Source organism: Apis mellifera, linkage group LG16 (assembly GCF_003254395.2).
Source record: "Apis mellifera strain DH4 linkage group LG16, Amel_HAv3.1, whole genome shotgun sequence".
NCBI classification, from domain to species: Eukaryota; Metazoa; Arthropoda; class Insecta; order Hymenoptera; family Apidae; genus Apis; species Apis mellifera.
Window position 1 is genome coordinate 1,960,942 of NC_037653.1, and position 19,956 is coordinate 1,980,897.

At 28.5% G+C, this 19,956-nt stretch overlaps 1 protein-coding gene across 1 annotated transcript in view; it reads right to left on the minus strand.

Annotated features, from left to right (window-relative positions):
- Positions 1 to 113: 113 nt before the first annotated feature.
- The window catches only part of LOC413386, a 33,358-nt gene continuing 13,515 nt past the window's right edge, over positions 114 to 19,956 (minus strand). Inside the window, exons 2-7 of the mRNA XM_006557764.3 lie at positions 8,973 to 9,219; positions 7,345 to 7,544; positions 6,464 to 6,667; positions 4,682 to 4,909; positions 2,736 to 3,196; positions 114 to 2,088 (exon numbers count right to left, since the gene is read on the minus strand). Coding sequence (XP_006557827.2) covers positions 307 to 2,088; positions 2,736 to 3,196; positions 4,682 to 4,909; positions 6,464 to 6,667; positions 7,345 to 7,544; positions 8,973 to 9,219 — 3,122 coding nt within the window. The 3' untranslated portion in view covers positions 114 to 306. The remainder of the gene's footprint in view (positions 2,089 to 2,735; positions 3,197 to 4,681; positions 4,910 to 6,463; positions 6,668 to 7,344; positions 7,545 to 8,972; positions 9,220 to 19,956) is intronic.

Genomic DNA, 19,956 nt, shown 5'->3' on the forward strand with positions numbered 1-19,956 from the left:
TTTGTAAATAACAAAAAATCAATAACAAATTGGAAATTTGTTCTGAATGAAAAAATTATTCCCAACGATAATTCCACAATTTAAAAACAAGTTTCCAGTTATTCGTTGCAACATTTTTTTTTCATGAAAAATGAGGCCTTCTCAAGTCTTCAGTAAGAAAATGTACCTAGGATTCTAGAATCCTAGTAAACGTAACAATTAATCAATGTCTACAAACAACGAAAGAAGTCAATAAGAATAACTTTCAACAACAGTTCCACAAATTCTGTTCCACAAATTCTCAAAAATGTAAACTTCCATTTCTCTTCAACGTTTCCTCTCCATAGGAAAATAAGGCCTTTTCAAATCTTCTTCAGGAATCAAAGGTATATATCTAGTTCTAGGATCTTTGTTCTTCTCATATGCATAAGGGAAGACCATACTTCTTCTCGTCAAATTTCCAACTTTACTGTTTCTTGTATTTTTAGGCCTAGGAATTTTCTGAATATGAGAATACGTCGACTGAGAGGAAGTACTCGAAGAATTAGTTTCCGAGATGTCATTCGAGCTCGTTGACGATAATTCCTTCACTTCTGGATCAGTCAGAGGTATATATTTCCTTTCGTCTTTAGTGACAGCCTCAGAATTATTTCTAAACTCCTTTATGGTTGCAGCTTCCATTTGGTTAAATTCAATCTGTTTGTCAGTGACTACGTGGGTCGAACTAATCTCGTTAGAAACGTTATTCGAAGATTCACTAATCTGAATTTCGTTTTTGATAGTAATAGGTACCCAATCGTCCACCTTTGATCTCAAACTACTGTTTTCTGTCTGCGTGGACCAGTTATACCTCTCGTGTTCCCAATTCAGAGATCTAGAAACGTTCAAATCCTTCCTAGATGTGGATGGACTGCTCAAGGTGAACGGTTCTATGGGTACCCATTCGTTACTTTCCATAGCAGTGCTTGAATTCACATCTTTCTCCGGATAAATTACTTCTACAACTGCAGGTATCACAGGTGTATCATCAGAATGACTCTTAGTTTTCATTTCTTCCTTGAAGACAGTTTCAGTATTTCCATTCGTTTGATTGTCTTGATTATGTTTCATCGAAAAATTCTGTTGACCGGTATTCGTGGTCAGCTCAACAGACGCTTTATAATTCTCCGTGGCGATTTCGCCCAAAGGTGGAAAGTATTTGGGCTCCTCGTACCTGGATCCACTCACGAAACTGGGCGTATATTGAGAAATCAAGGGAAGAAGAGTCTGCCTGGCGTATCTTTCAGCCTGTGCCAATATACCAGCCAACCTCTCGGGCAAGAATTGTACGGTAAAGGCTCTAGAAGTTGATAAAGTCTCCTGTTGTATTTGATCCTGTTTTTCACGATTGTGCACATCATTTCTGGTATTTTGTCTCGCAGAACGTGGCCTCAGAATAGGCTCAGTGATTTCTGGGAATTTCAACGACCTTCCTGTTTCCTTTTTATCCACTTGCAATACTGGCTCTCGAATCTCTGGAAGAAACTCTGTCGATGGTTCCACCGAGGGATGGGGAGATGAAGTCTTGGCGAGGAAGTTGGAGCTAGAGAACCCTCTGCCTTTCTCAGAATCAGAGTTTTCCAAGGAATTTGAATCACCGTCGCTGGATATGTCTATTATGTTCCAAGGACTGTTGCTACGACGATTGCCTAGATCCTCAAAGTTGTTGGAGCTCTCTTTACCTTCGATTATCCGTAGATTTTGATCCTTGGTAAAGGGGCCTACACCTTTCGATGAAGATAAAGATGCTGTGGTTCTTTCTTTGGACAATGTTTCCATCGAGTAACTCTCTTTTTGCTCATAATTTTGCTCTTTGGTGAATGGACCTATGCCACCTTGCTTGTCTTGTACCAGACGTTCTAGAGTTGGTGAAGTTGAATTGTCCGATTCGCTGGGAACATTGCATTCCCCAGAGAATAAGGGAAGATAGACAGGTTTGCCGGATTCTAAACTCAAACCTTTCCTGCAGACGGAAAGAGTTTTCCCGAAGCTGTCGATTATGGCTAATTTGTCGATGCTCCAGGACACCAAACCTGAGGAGATCCAACCACTATATGCCGTGTATTTGATCTGTAATGTAAGAAAAATGTAAGATAAGGATATTTCTTTTATATTCGTTTTCAGATTTTGGAATTAATCTCAAAAGTATTTGATTATTATTGATTATTGAAAGAATCAGAAAACGTAAGATCAAATCTTTATCATTTTACTAAAAATGAGAAAATGAATGACTAATGAAAAAGATATGTTTTCAATTCTGATTTGAAACCTTCAAGTTTTTAAAGATAGAGAATAGCACTTGTATTGTTCAAATCAAATACTTTTGGGATCAGTATTAAAGATAATTTGTAAAGTTTGTATATCTTTATTATTATATTAAAATTAAAATTTAATATTAATTGATTATCAAAAAATGTTAAATCTTTACTTTTTCAAACTGTTGATCATTAGATAAAAACAATGTATGGAACTGGATTCAGATCAGATTTAAAGAATAAAAAATCTGATATATATCAGATCATACATTACATTATTACTTAAATTTGATCAATGAAAATTTATTTTCCATTTTTCTACCATTTAAAATCTATAACTATGAAACTTTCTTTATTATTATTATTATTATAAGTAAAAATCAAATAGGTTAGTACAAATCAAAGCTATAAAGAATCCAATAATGCTTTAGATCAAACATTATTTTGCCATCTATAGTTTACCTCAATAGCTTCCACATCAGAGATTGCAGGATGCGGAACGACAATCTTCTGAAGCACGGATCCAACCATAAGTTCTTCATCCTTTTTAGTCATCGCGAACGTGTCATTGAAAGATCCATCTCCAACCAAGGTCACTTGCAATTTGCCATAACTCCTAGTAGGTCTTTCGCTGTGACTGTTGTACACCTTCACCTGGTACTGGTAAGCACAAAATGGTTCCTCGTCTCTGGTTACCAGATAAAGTTGACCTCTGGCAGGCGACTCGTTGCTGTAATAACCCATATCGCCGCAGGGTCTGCCATTGCCATTCGTTCCGCAAGGGAAACACTCGCCTCGAAGAAGACCATCGTACCCGTTGTCGCAAGGAAACGCTGGAAACCGACACTTGGGGCTGACGGAATCGGTGAATAATTTGTAAGCTCGTCGATGGTTGCACAAAGATCTACCTTCGACTGCGCTTGCTGCAATATGAACGTTGAATTTAGTGGATGATAAAGGTATTTATTGAAAGTTGGACTGATGAGAGAACTTATGTTCAATTATAATTTCTATTCTGTTATTAGATGATAATTTGAATATTTGATGACATTTCGAATTGAATTTTGTATACATAATATATATTATACAAATTATATTTATATCAAGATCAAAATATTTCTTGTGAATGAGATACAAAAAAATTATTTATATTTTGTTTTATGATGTGTATTTAATCATATTATGATAATAGGTTAGTTTCAAGAAAAAGAGTAAAAGAAAATTTAGTAATTTAAATATTTAAAAAGTAAAAAAATAGAAATGGTAAATAATTAAAGAAGTTAAATTAAAGAAGATAAATGAATAAATTCATATCTCATCTATATATTTGTAAAAAATAATGTTATAACTTAAAATTATATCACTATTGATGATAATGCTACTATAGCTTAGAATTATATCATGGATTATATACTGATGGATAATTTTATATAATTGGGATGACATGTAAATTCGAATGATTGACACAATGATATCTCCATTATAATAATTGAGATGACACAACAATATTTTAATGATTCTTATCATTTGCTCGTTGAATCGTAATAAGAATAATACTCGTAGATCAACGACAAAACATTGGTGTCGCGAAACTAGTCAGGATTTTTATGAATGTTCAAAGTATCTTTAGGCGATGTTTCACAACATAAGCAGTGTGACCCACTTTCTTAAGGACAAAGAATTCGATCCATGTTGCGGAGAAGGTAACGCTATCCTGAACGATGGATCATAGAGCACTTTCTAATCTTTGATTTATTAGATTACTTCTCATTAGATTTTATCGATCACTTGTAATAGATACAAATTGGTGAACAAAAGGGTAATTAATAAATATCATTATATCGTCAACTTTTAGTGAAAGTTTTAAAATTTATATTTTCGTTTTCTTTCAGAATATGAAAAATGAAAATTTGATGCTGTATGTTGACATATTGAATGCAATCATACATTTAATACAATTTACCAATTCACTATTGAATTTGTTTTTTATTTTATATGCATACCATAAATGATACTATTTTAAAAAGGATATATAATTAATTTATAACGAAGAATAATTTTATATAAAACAAAAAATAATTTATAATACATAAATTTGAGAAAAAAGTTTTTACATAATAAAAAATATTATATAGTAAAGTTACATAAAAAAGTATTATATGATAAAGTTTTATGTAATGAAAATAATGTAATAAAAGAAAAATGTGTGTGCCAAGAATAATAAAAAAAATATATTTTATTAAAATTGCAAAATAAAACATGGGAATAAAATTCTATTTGATTTTTTAGAATAATAATTCTAAATGATATTTCACTGTTATTTTATATAATAATATTTTTATATATATCATTATAATTCACTGTAACATCATTATATATTCATAAGTAAGGATTCAGGAAATACTTACACCAGATAATGTCAGAAACAGCGCCAAGAAATAGATTCGAGCACCCAGTTTGCATTCTGCCGCCATTAGGATAGAAATCTACATCACCCATAGGCTGCCAAGAACCCAAACCACCGAGCAACAGTTGTTCACCGTTGCTGTGTATAACGTCGACGAAATTCGCATCCGTTTTGTCTAGTCTAGCTCTTGGATCCTGGGATTCGAATAATGGCCCTGCTGGATCTAATCCTGTGAATATTGAAACTTGTAAACTCTTTGAACATTGAACATATAACAAATTTAAAATTATATCATTGATTAATTCTTACTAAAATATGTCAATATTAATATATTAATGTATTTATATAAAATTTTATAAATCATAAGTTATAATATATGATATAGTATAGATGAATAATGTAAGTTTAATAATATCATTATATATAATATATATTGATAATAAATAACATTTTAATTTTATTAAGATCATAAATGTCAAATAATGTTAATTAATGTAAAATTAATAAGTTTAAAAAGGAATTCTATAACTTATAAATTATGATTTTAATTATGACTAAAACTATTAATAATCATTAGTTGTAAATTATTATGTAAGAAGATTCACCTGTTACAAGCATAAAATTAAACAAGCACTTTCACATTTGCTTCGAAAAATACTACTTAAATAAATTTTTCATGGTCTAACCTTTTCTTTTGTATTTTTATTACCTGAAATTATTTTAACATTCATACCGCTCATTTTATAAGGATAAAAAAAATACAAAAAAAGAATTAAACTAAATCTACCTTGAAATTTTCTTTTAAATTTTAAATTAAGGAGATTATCTTACATATCATCTTATATATTATAATTAAATCAATATTCACAAAATTTCAAAATTACACAACAATCTTTCCAATCATTTGTCTTAAATCATTTATTCAATTCTAAATAATCAAAATAAATAAATAATAAACAAGATCTCCAAATGTCTAAATGAAAAACTATAGAAAAAAAAAATTTAACATACTCAAAAAAGAAATCAAAAAGATAATTTCTGATAAAAAAAAAAATTTCGAATTGTTGATGTGTGAAGAATGAAGAAAATATTTTAAACAAAAAAATTAAATATTTTTAGTTCTCGTTACAATTTCTAGTGAACGGTTATTCCATTTGAATATCGAGCAAAGGGTTGCACAACAACCTTTCGTGGTTTACTTTCTCGTTTTCCATGCCCAAGATGGATTCTTTCGTACGATTTTCATTTAAATAATGAACTCGTTGTACGAATTAACGAATCCACGAGAACACGAGTATAATAATTCTGCCCATCGATCCAATTTATTGTAATGGCACGTACATATATATACAGATATGTGGTAAGAATGATTTCTGAAATCGTAAACATCGTTCAAGGTGGACAAGGTGTGAGAGAATGTGGGGAAAAAGTTTAATCGATTCAGAGATTAAATGAAGAAATCGCAGTTGCCTTTTTCGCTTAATTGGAAACTTGGAATAATAAAAGTTGGTTTTTGAAAATTTTAAATTAATTTGAAACATAATCTGAATTAATTATTACACGAAATTTGTTATATATAATTTTATTCTATTGAATATTATTTCAGAAAAGAATTTTTCCAATCATTATTTTCTTTCATTCTGTTCATTTCAAATGGAGGAATCACGAAGAACAGGAAAAATACATATTGCATAAGTTTTTGAATAAATAGAGAGCAAAGAAACGCTTATTAACGAGTTGTAAATAATTGAACGAAATGTAGCGTAATTACAGGTATTAATACCTGTGATCCTGGAAACGTTGCCCAATTCGGCTCCAGCGAATCCGGCAACGTGAGCACCAAGGCTGAAACCGATCAGGTGAACCTTCTCCAAAGGCACGTTCAAGCTTCTCACTAGTTTGGCCAATTGTCTGCCGACTAAACGAGTGTTGGCTGCAGCCCTTACGTAATTGGGGACTGCGCTTCCTGGACCCCAGTCGACGCATACTGGAAAAAAAGAAGTAGAATTTGTTAAATTTAGAATGCTCATTTTTTTCATTTTGTAAGGAAGATTTATTTTTGAATTGAAATTTTCACAAATTCTGAAATTCTTTGAACTCACTGATTTGTATACTCTTTAATAATTGTTAAAATGTACATACTATTTTTTAAGTGAAATTAGAAAGTTATACGTGCTTTGTATACAAATTTAGTAGCAGATTTATTTATTTTCTAAAGAAAATATCTGGAAAACATTAAAAATCTGAATTTCAATTACTACATTTCAAAGTATACAAAGATGAAATACTTTAAGTAAAGAGGATGATGTAAATTATTAATCTCAGAGTGAGATTAAATATTACATATATTTTATAAGTGAAATGAAATATGGAAATAATAAAAATATTGACATAAAAAGAGAAATATAATTAATTTTTGAATATTTTGAAGACTAATTATCTATATTTAAAAATTGTATGGTCTGGCTTCTTTGCAGAATTAAAAACTGGCTATAATTTATTCAAATTTCAAAATTTAGAGTCATCTTTAATGAAGATCAAAGTACAATTTTTATATTTTATTCTTATACAAAAAGTATAAATAAAATTGATTTAATGATAAAGAACTTTGATTATAATTTAATTAAAAAAAAAAATATTTTGTAAAAGAAAAAATCCTATTACCTATATTACATTCGTGCACCGTCATCAGGGCAGACCTCATCTCGTAAACCCATACATGGTCACAGCTGGACCCAAACCCGTGTACGATTACTTTGGTGGGTAAATCAGGATCTATGGCACGGTGTGCATTGTCGTTTATATCGTCGGCAGGAACCTCCATCGGGATCGACCTCGCCTTCCTGCTACCGTACACCAGAAATCTGCAAGGAATAGAAATATTTCTCAGTTCAAATGCTAAAAATATATCAGCAATGATTCATTGAATAAAATTCATAGATTTGAATTTATAATGCCTGGAAGTTATAATTAACTAGAGAGTAATAATTGAATTAATTATACAAATGTTCTGAGAATAGATAGTTTCTTTTTTTTCATTAAATGTATTTAAAAATTGAAATTTACAGACTAGATATATCAACTAGATGTAATTAATAAATATTAGACTTTCTTTTTTATATAATATTCTTTGATTATTGTACAAGTAAATAAATAAAAATATTCTGTGAGCAAATACTGAATGCTGTTTTCAAAATATTGGCTATACAATAAAATTAACAATTCGATTTACTGATGGTTTGTTATTTGTATTTTTCTTTATAATATGACATAAAAGCTAAAGGTAATTGGGACATATTAATTCTAACACGTAATGATAAAATTTTAAAAAAAGGAAAGCTATTAAATTAGTAACTGGTTTATTCTATAAATAGAATGCAATAATATAAACATAATTTATTAATAAATATTTGCATAAAGATTCATTTGCATAACTTGATCAAAGTATATCCCTATGAAAGGAAAAAGAAAATGCTAAAACGTGTATTAAAATATTTTGATTGAATATTAATTATTAATTGCATTTTTGTCATATGTGTATATGAGATGATGTCTAATCTAGAAATCAAAACAAATATATTGAAATTTATTTATAAGTTATAAGCAATTGAAGTTTGCCTTAGATGAAATGAGAGAAATTCTCTATCTCTATTGCACTACTGTATTTTATTTCTGTCTCTTTACCTACACACAAACTTCATTGCTTACAACTATATTTATAAGGAAAACTTTTACTATATAAACTTTTGTGTTTATAAACTTTTGTGTTTATTTTAGAATTGATCCTTCAAAAACATATCAACATTGTATATCATGTTGTTTAAGAAAAACAAAAGAATCTTTATAAGATCAAAAAATAAAACTTTTAATCTTTGATCATTAATTATACATTTTTTTTTTAACTCTTATGTAATTACACAATAATAAAATAGTTATAAGCTTAATAATGGCTTGATAAAACAAAAAATAGTGGAATAAAATGAAAGTAAATGGAATTCATAAAAATATTTTTGCAATCTCATGCAATTTTCAATTTTAACAACTTATGAAATTATGAAGATAAATGATAAACAACTTCAACTATCATTCAATCACAAACTATAAAACAATATATATAAACATACAAGATAATTATTTACTATTTTTCTCAAATTTTCATAAAATCTTTTAAATAAATTTGTAGATATATGATGTTGAAAATCGTTGATAAATGAAAATTCTCAAATCTCATTCGATCATTCTATACCTATGAATCAAATTGTACTTTTGTACTTTTTCTTATTGCCATGTACCTAGTGCCGACATCTTTGGGTGGAGAGGGTAACATTTCCAGATAGCTGAAGGGCCCCGTGTCTTCGAAACAGCCAACATCTTCGTAGCAGACCTTCGATACCTCTCTCCTGGTCCTGTGATGCAATTTCTTGTGCAAGGTCCATTGTCTCATTGATTCGACGACCGCTCGAAATATTTCGGCATCGTTTTTCTCGTCCGCGGACTCGTCGAGAGGCATCGGCCATTCTTGTGCAACCGCCGGATCTCCTGCAAGAAATTATTTCAAATTATTTCAAATTTTTTAACTCGATCTTCGAATAACATCTTTTTAATATCACAAAAAATTATTTATATCAGTATAACATATTGATTTATGCATTTCTATAGTTAGTTTGATGAATCTGCTTTTATGTATGACGATTCGTATTGCAATATTATTAAAATAATTGTTAACAAGAAATCGTATAATGTGTGTTGATGAAAAAATCTAAATACATATTGTGAAAATTTGAAATTACTATTATATTGGTTTCGAAAATAGATATGCATTTTAAACTTAAATCTTTCCTCAATCGTTGAAATATCTTTCTTGTCAAATCAAACAAAAAATTTCTAATCCATTAACAACATTGCGTCAATGCGTCAATATTTCATTTGTAATTTTTTTTTTTCTTTTCTTTTTTTAACAATATGTCGCAATTGTGAAAGGGAATACGTTTAATATTTCTTTGGATTCCTTTCAGCTAGAGTTAACATGTAAAAATTAATATGTAAAAATTTACATTTTAGAAATTTTCAAAAATAAATAAATTCTACTAAACTTAAATCATAAAAATATTTTTGTGTGTGTATAATTTTAAAATAATCTTTTTCTAAATAATAAAAACTGTTAATCATATAAAGTCTCCAATGTGTATACATATTTAATAAATTCCATCTAATGATAAATTTAATATTATACTTTTCTTGAGTATTTAATTTTTTTTTTTAATTAATCAAGAACACGTACAGAACAACTCTTTGCTGAATCAATTCCAGAGATAAAAATTAACATAAATTGCTTATAATTTAATAAAAGCTTTGACCGATATTTATACATATATATATATATATTGTGAAGTTTGCGTTAAATGAAAAGAAATAAAGTTCTCTTCATTTAACTTCTGCAGATATTTATGTCTTTATGTAAAATTTAATTTAATACGAATATCCAAAAATGCACATGGCGTAAAAAATAACGACTTTTATCTCTTTGATATCACTATAAATAAATAAACTCAATTCAGAGAACCGTTAATTTAAATCGAACTCGAAAGAACTCGGCATCTGAAACAATTTATCGTATTTTATCTTCGTTTGTTGCTCGATCGAGCTAACAAAACCGATCTATCCTCAAATTGTTCGGAACGAGATCGGTGTTGTTTTGAGACTTGGTTGCATGCATCGTAGGCCGGATTGATAGATTCGTGTAAACCTTTGTAACGGTTTCTTTGGCTCGTTGCACTGTTATTAGCATGACGCCTGAATAACAATCTCCTGGAACGCGAATCAATGATTTTTTTTTTTTTCTTGGACCTCTTTCTCACGGTGTCAATGTGCGATCGAGATTCACGAACCACAAATTTAACGATCCAAAGTGGGTCGATTCCTGTACGAATGTTGGTCGAATCGAACAACGAGAGTTAGATTTTAAATTAAATATTTTTACTTTGTGAAATGATATATTTACTTAATAATTTGTATTATTAATTATTTTAATTTATTAACATTAATAAATTAGCATTTAGTTTTTTAAAAATAATTTGCAGGATAGATAGTATTTACTCTTCCACAGATATATTTAAAATTTTTCATTTTTTTTTTTAAGATTGAATTGATTTATAAATTATTGTATTAAAAATTAATACGTGATATAAGACGTATTTGACATAAGTGTAATTCAAGAAAAATATAATACAACTTTTAAAGATTTTGTTTGTAAAAAGTTTTAAATGTAATAATTTTAATTATAAACTTTGAAAATGATTGGATCAATGATCTATGAACTTTAGCAGGTAAAGAAAGATGAAGAATATTATATAAAACCATTAAGATGACTTTCTAATCATGATTCTTTAAAAAGGTTAAAAATATTTGCACGATAAAATCCAATTAAAAGTAATAAGAAATTTATTTATCTATTTATTTATCCAAGATTAAAAATAAATATGTACACGTACAAGTTTTCAACGAAATATTAACATATTATCTATTCACTATCTCCATCAATTCTTAGAATAATAAAATAAATTGTTAAATTTCTAAATTAATTCACTTTTTCTCAAATCAAATTTACATTTGCATGGATAACCTAACCTATCTTATTTTAATCATATATATTCAATAACCTATCTTATCTAATCTAATTTAATTTAATCAGATTTAAAACATCCAAATTCGATTTTAATTATTTATTCATTTGGCACACATTTCTTCTCTTTCGACAATCTTCAAGTCAAATTTCACGAAAACGAAAAATCACACGAGACTTTATCGCAAATACACCAAAGATGGCACTACCATATACTATTTACTTTATTCACCACCGACTTATTTCCTTTCTCAAATTCGTGAAAAACACTAATAGATCGTTTTCAAAGTAACTTCACTTTTGTTTTTATTATATAACTGAATTGCAGATTTGATTCGAAGAAGCACGGCCACCTTCGATCGAAACTTGTCCATCGAACTATCCCCAATATTCGTGAGAAGGGAAAGTTTAGGTCTAGGTGATCGATAAATCGATCTCTCTGTCGGCCCACGAACATTAGAAAATTGCGGAAGATTTATCGACCAATCTCTTCTGCAAGACGTGCAGAAAATGTAATTAGACTCGCATTTAATACCAAGATCAAACAGATATCAAAGATTTTTTATATCCTTTTGCTTGCTGGAATGTTTCCAATTAAATGTGCATTGAAGATCAAAGATTACTGTTTTTGACATTATACTAATTGCGCGCGTTTGCAAGTTAATTTCCTACAATTTTCGCAATTAAATCGAAGAATTACAAAGAGTGTAAATGTATTTTATATAATAATTCTCACTCTCTGATTTTGAAAGTTTGATTCTTTTTTTTTTTTTTTTTTTTTTTTTTTAATTTATCAATATTTTATATCAGTATTCTCTAAAAGATTAATTAATTTTTTGGTAATAAGTGATTTAATTGTGTACTTGTAATTTCCTATATCGATTTAAAATTCTCCAAGACAAAGATATATTATATCTTACACGAAATGAAAATTTTATAATTCGAATTGTAGAATTTTGATGATTGAACGAGTATTTAAATAAAGATATGTATCATTTTTTATTATCTATTTTCTTTAAAAAAAAAAAAAAGAAAATTAATATACGTATGTCCTTAATAAAAATCATAACCCATATATTTTTGCTGATGAAATATACAAGTTATATTTACAATGTTGCAAATATTATCATAACTGTCGAGAAAAAGAGTTTTAAGACAAAAATTTTTATTTATGATAGAGAAAAATTTGAAATTGTTCCAATTAAAAGTACGGAATGTACTTTGTACGCGATCCATGGAACGTGTTAACCTCGTCTTAGAATTAATCTAGGCTCACTTGTCGTTCGAGGATTACAGGTCGAGGAGTCGCCAATCAGGATTGCGACTGTCTCCTGAACTTACGACCTAGATTCATGTGTAAAAAAAAAACAAGGCAAGGGATCAAGCGTTATATCTGGAAGAATAACCATCTCGAGAAACGAGTTCTTGGGCAACGGTTCCTCGATGCCTTGGGAACCCATAAAATAGATGGAACAATGAAACGACGCGCCATCTCTGGAATATAATTGGAACATCTCGATGAGATAATCCTCCAATGCCAAATTTGGTACGTTTCATATTTTTCGTGCAATGTTTCACTTCTCACTAAAGCTAAAAAAAAAAGTCGTCCATTCTTTGATCTCTGTGTGATTTGAATTGAATTTTGTGGCAAAGAACAAATCATCGTGAAACGATAATGAGAAATTGTGAAATTATTAATGGATCGAAGCAAAGAATTGTAAATTCACGATTAGTTCGGTATGATCGTGTAAAAAAAATTAAAGGATTTATGGTTATAAAATTTTTATCAATTCTGTCTAGTCGTTATTCCTTATAATTTATAACTATATAGCAAAATTCCTCTCTGCTTCTTATAATAGAATCATGTTTTTTAAGAGTAATTTATGAATGAGTTATTGACAAATACATACGTGTAATATAACATAAAAGTTAAGAACATTAATCACGTCGCTTCTAATTACGATACAGTTGATACAGTTTTTATTCGAATTAAAAATAATAAAACCTAACCTCTAACCCATTAATGTTTCTTTCTTATTAAACGACTACGCTAAAATGAATTTAAAATTCATAAATAATTCATAAATGAATAAAACGAAACCTAACCTAACCTAATCTATAATTCATGTGTTTAATTATTACAATCATCTCCGCTGTAATGAAGCGTATTTATAACCTAAACGTTTCGACAGAAATTTTTCCTCAAAATATCTTTGAAACTAAAATCAAACAGTGATACACGTGTAAATAAAAACTCATTCGGATGATTTCAACATCATATCAACGAATAATAATTATTTATATATATTTGTATATACATGCTTGAAAGGAACAAAGGTGGATAAAAGTAAAAGAAAGAAAATCGGGCGAAGAAAGTTGGTCGGTATCAGTGGCGGTGGGTCAGAAGATAAGAAAGAGAAACTCTTTTTATTCGGCCGGCCGATTATCTCGTTAGAGATCGGGAAACGAGGCGGAGGCGGAGGCGGGCAACGCCTGCGATAGGGCAACCGTCACGGGTGAACCGACCAGACCAGTCTCGGCTGGGGAGAAATTCGGAAAAAGAAAGCCAAGAGGAATCGGTCGTTAATGGGCACCTAGACCAGAGGAGAGCGGCTCCTCGAGTTGCTCGACTTTTTTACCCGTGGAGCGAGCGCTCGTGCAAAAAATACCGCGGTCTCGAGCGAGGGATAGGAAAAGGGAAATCAAGACCGTTTGACTCGAGTTGCCTGCTCGATCCCGGCCACCTCGTTTACACATCACACTTTGTGATTTGTGGTCCGCGATTTGAAACGGTTGATTTGAATGACATGTGCATCATACATTCTTTGAATTGAAAAAAAAAAAAAAAAATTGTATATAGAAATATCGAGGCTCGTTTTTATTATACAGATATGAGAAAAGAGCTTAGTCTGTTTTTTGGTTTTGGGTAAAAATTGTATCGTAATTATTTACGATATGTAATGCACGAACGTTTGTGCATTTTTAATAATTGGAAAAAATTTAAGATCAATTTTATTTCATTTTGTTAATGATTTATTGGATTCGATATAATGAAAATATTAAGAATTCGTTCATTTTCAATTATAATTCATTTTTCAAAAATAATTTTTCCATACAAATTAGGAAAATTTGAAATAGAATAAAGAAAGGATGAAAAAAAAAATAGAATTAAACATGAATGACTTTCTTAAGAGTGATTATCTAATATCTAATCCAGTATGAAGGCTATGTCAAGGTTCCTTCATATAGAAATGAATAACAACACCTTGCATCGCATCTGATCGTTCCACGCATCCTCAATGACGCACGTGTCGCCTCGATAACGAATCGAAAAAACAAAACCAACGATGTCGAACGGATATTAAAAAGCGATAATTTCTCGGTTTTTTTCTTTTTTTTTACGATTTCGTCATCGATTATCGCGAAATGGAGAAATTCTTCCTTTTGAAAATTACATCATCGTGACAAAATGTTTGGTTGGTTGACGAACAACGATTGTATCTATTGAAACACGTTATTAAACACGTTTTTCGTCGAATTTCTTTTTCCGAGAGAAATAAAAAAATATATAGAGTTTTTTCGAATTGAAAATTTCCTTTTCAAATGCCATTTGTCTAGAAAAATTTGTATATTAATAGACTGTAAACAAGTTTATCGTTTTCATCGTTAAAAGCTATTATCAAAGAAAATTATATTGAAATAAAATTGGAATGAAATTTCCAATACTTTATTATTTTTTATTTATCTATTTGTATATGTTTCTTTGATTAATTATTACTTTCTTTACTTTTTAGATATTCAAATTATTTTGGTAAAAAAAAAAAAAAAAACATATGTATTTCATTAATTCTTAATATAAAAGTAATGTTGGAAACTCATAATTAAAGTTAAGTATTAACAATGACATTTACATTAAATTTAATTATAAATAGGAAGGAATAAATAACTTTGTCTTTTTTCAGTTAAACAATCAATTTTTCGAAAATTAGAAAAAAACAAAAATATAAAAATATAAACTTGAAAAATTAAATTAATTTTTAAAATAAAATTTAATATTATGATTTTAAATATTTGCATCTTTCAAATCTTATTCGATTTTTCTGCTATTTTAACTTAAAGTACCAGTAGTGGCATCTTGTTTTCATACTATTCCTTTGTAATCAATTTTATATTAACTTTCTCTTTCTCATCGTATCAGAATATTTATCATTGCTATTATTCATAAAATATTTATTTAATTATACGTAGAATAATTTCCATTATTCATGATCAAATATTGTTCGTTTATTTATTTAGAATCCGTGTTTACAATAATATTCTCACAACTCGAGAAGAAAATTTTGTCCAAGGTTGAAAAATAAATCATAGTTTATATGCTGTTATTCGTTTAAAGCTTTGATAGAAGCTTCTATTTCACGTCGTTTATGGAGCAAAACCTATCAATTGCACACCCATTAAAGTCGTTACATGCGTGTATTCTGCAAGAAGAGAAACGATTAAATTACACCTAATCATTTAATGAAATGGAAAACGTCAGGGAAAATGCATCTCTATCGCACGAGCTCCACTTTCTGACGGACTTCCTTAAAAATTACCATTGATACATCGCCAATACGATTTATATAATTCGCAGGAAATGTCTGTTTTTTGTTACGAAATAGAAGCAGGAATATCGAATACCTGAAAATGGCTGAAACTCGTTCTCCTTTTATCCACAACTTTTGTTCACCGCTCTGATAAAAATCGAATCTGTTGTTCTTGTTCGATTTATCTTCGAGAACACGATTTCTCGAAAATTAGTGGAAAAATTATCGATTCATTATGAAAGTCCAAATTGTTGTAGAAAACGTGTCTCTTTTTTTTTCTTCTTTCCCAATATTAATGCTGGAAAGAAGAAGATTTTCTAGCAATCCATCACGAGATACGAGTAAGTCTTGCATCAGGATTAATAGGTTCTATACGCAATTAGAGAATGACGAAGCTGTAAACTGCTTTCGATTTATAGAAAAAAGAAAAAAAAAAATGTTATTTCTTTCAGCCTCTTTTAATCTTCCACGATTTTCTTTCTTAAAATCTCTTTTTAAGTTTTTTAACAATCTACTTTCTTCGGTAAATCTTGCGTATTTAATTTTTTCTTTTTACAGTGATTCTTGGTGATTCCTCTTCAACGTTCTGTTCGTTTCTTTCTTATTTATTTTTCAGACTTTCTTCAACTTTCTTCAATTTTTTATACGTCTCTATCCATCGTGAATAATATCGAAATCGATCGATACGTAGATCGCATACGTAAACGATCCACAATGGACGGATTCCTTGGGATTCGAACACGATCGAAGCTTTCGAAATCGGTTTGGAAAATTGCCTCACCTTCAATGACCGTATAGGAACACCTCTATGCTCATTTACGGTTACGTATACGTATACGTTCACGATGTTGCAATCCTTTGAATTAATAATTCAACTATGATCATCGATTTTTATTCGAGAGGAAAGTCAATAATAATATTGATTTTAACTTTTGAGGTTTATTTAGAGGGGACATTTTAAAAAAAATGAATAAACGAATGTAATTCAATTTTAAATCCTTGGAAATAATTGATAATGTGTATCTGATATTTTTCTTTAATTTTTTTAAATTGATAATATTTACTTTTCTTTGACAGTATAATTTTTTGAATTTCTTCTTCTTAGGTAGATTTGCATTATCTTAAATTTTTTTTTCATGTATTATAAAATCTTTTTATAATAAAATTTCATATCTGTTCTTTAGAATTTTTCTATTCTATTTTATTTGTATTAAAGTAAATTAAATTTAATATTTTCCTTTAATTTCTTTAAATGATAATATTAATTTTTCTTTGACAGTATAATTTTTAGAATCTCTTTTTCAGATAGTTTTGAATTATTTTTTTTTTATTATGTATTATAAAATCTTTTCATAATAAAACTTTTGTTCTTAACAATTTTTCTATTCTATTATATTTGTATTAAAGTAAATTAAATCTAATATTTTTCTTTAGTTTTATTAAATTGATAATATTCATTTTTCTTTGAGTATAATTTTTAGAATTTCTTCTTTAGGTAGATTTGCAAAATTTGCAAATTTTTAGATTTGCTTTATCTAAAAATTTTTTTTCATATATAAAATCTTTCCATAATAAAATTTTTATTGTTTAGAATTTTTCTATTCTATTATATTTGTATTAGAGTAAATTAAATCTAATATTTTTTTTTAATTTTATTAAATTTATAAATTTATATTTTCTTCATTTATTCTTCATTCATATTATAAAATCTTTTTATAATAAAATTTCATGTCTATTTTTTAGAATTTTTCTATTCCATTATATTTCTCTCAAAGTAAATTAATATAAAAATATTTTTCTTTAATTTTGTTAAATAATATTCATTTTTCTTTAACAGTACAATTTTTAGAATCTCTTCTTCAGATAATTTTGCATTATCTTAAATTTTTTTTTTCATACATTATAAAATTATATTTCATAATAAAACTTCTGTTCTTTAAAATTTTTCTATTCTATTTGTATTAAAGTAAATTAAATCTGATATTTTTCTTTAATTTTATTAAATTTATAAGTTTATATCTTTTTCGTGTATTATAAAATCTTTTTATAATAAAATTTCATATCTATTCTTTAAAATTTTTCTATTCTATTTGTATTAAAATAAATTAAATCTAATATTTTTCTTTAGTTTTGTTAAATGATAATATTCATTTTTCTTTGACAGTATAATTTTTAGAATCTCCTCTTTAGATAATTTTGCATTATCTTAAATTTTTTTTCATATATTATAAAATTATGCTTCATAATAAAACTTCTGTTTTTTAGAATTTTTCTATTCTATTTGTATTAAAATAAATTAAATCTAAATATTTTAATTTTTTTAAATAATAAATATTCATTTTCTTTTGACAGTTTACAATTTTTAAAATTTTTTCAAATAGATTTGCAAAACTGCTTTATCTTAAATTCTTTTTTTCATATATTATAAAATCTTTTTATATCAAAACTTTTATTTTTTAGAATTTTTCTATTCTATTATATTTGTATTAAATCTAAATTAAATCTAAATTAAATCTAAATATTTTAATTTTTTTAAATGATAATATTCATTTTCCTTTGACAATTTTTAAAATTTTTTTCAAATAGATTTGCAAAACTGCTTCATTTTAAATTTTTTTTTCATATATTATAAAATCTTTTTATATCAAAACTTTTGTTCTTTGGAATTTTTCTATTCTATTAATTCACGATAATTAACATTTAATATCAAATTATCGTGACGTTATTAATATTACTGCGAAACGTTCGTTTCAGAAACCTTAGTTTCTGAACGAGTAAGTAATTAGTTTGGAAAAGATCATGCGTTTTAAATGCACGCGTGAAACGAAGATGCAATCGGTTCAGAGATTTAACGGTACAAAGAGACGTTTTAAAACCGGCAACGGGATTCCATTCGGAAACATAGCTTCCATTAGTGCAACGGTGATATTTTATGCAGCCTCTTAACAAGAACTCCGGATGTAACTCGAACGTCAACCCATAATGTCAACCCATTATTAGCACGAAGCTTAATCTTCGTCAGAGACAGGTTTTTCTTTTCAATAAAGAGGAAGAATGGTAATTTAATACCAATTTTCGAGATTGGATATGTAGTAACAATGGAGAGGCATAAAATGAGGAATATGTTACACGAGTCTTATATCTTAAAAAAAAAAAAAATCATAACTCGCAATGTATTACAGTAATCTTTCTTCGTAAAAAATAATTTCTACGATTTTCTTAACAATATATCGAGAAAACGATTTAACCGTTTTAGTTTACATCTTTCCTTTGATGAACTTGAATTCTGTCACTCGTATGAAAAAATGACCTCGACCTAACAATCACAATTCCTATTATATCCATGGATACAGCTCAATAAAGATTGCACGTTGTTTGAATCTAAAAAAAAAAAAAAAAAAAAAAAGGATATTATATTTCATTCAAAAGGAATTAAACTATTTATGCATGCACCGCTCCAATTACCGCATACTTAACATCACAACAACACATTTATCCCATGCGTTATTCATACAAATTCACTCTTGAGACGTTGTACCAATCGAAAGTAGTATCTATATCTTCTTTTCGTTTTATCATTATCATATCAAAAGAGGTAAAATAATTTCCTTTCGAAAGGATTCAAAAGATTATAAAGAATTCCATAATTAAAAAAAATTTTCCTTCGAGAAACAATTCCAGAGAGTATCTCACCTTCTGCGAACAAAAAATTGCCCAATGCCTCGCCATTGTGTTTCTAATTCGAGGAATTTTCCGGATAAACAACTGGAGAACAATGTTTCTTACGACAACTCGTTCCATTTGGGTCACAGCTGGTGACCATGATGGTGTCCACCACGCATACTTGTTAACTGGTTCCTCTCGAGAAGGAGACAATCTCGTGTCGAATATCGATAACCGATCGGACCAGTATGTCGTTGTTCAACTCCGGAGATCGATCTTAAAAATCAAGCTGGTTGGCCAAGTCGAGGTTATCGAACCGTCGCATAACTGGCGCTCTCTTATCCAAGGACCGGTATATCTCGTTCGTAATCTGCTCTTTTCGGACCCAGACTCACTTTTCACGAC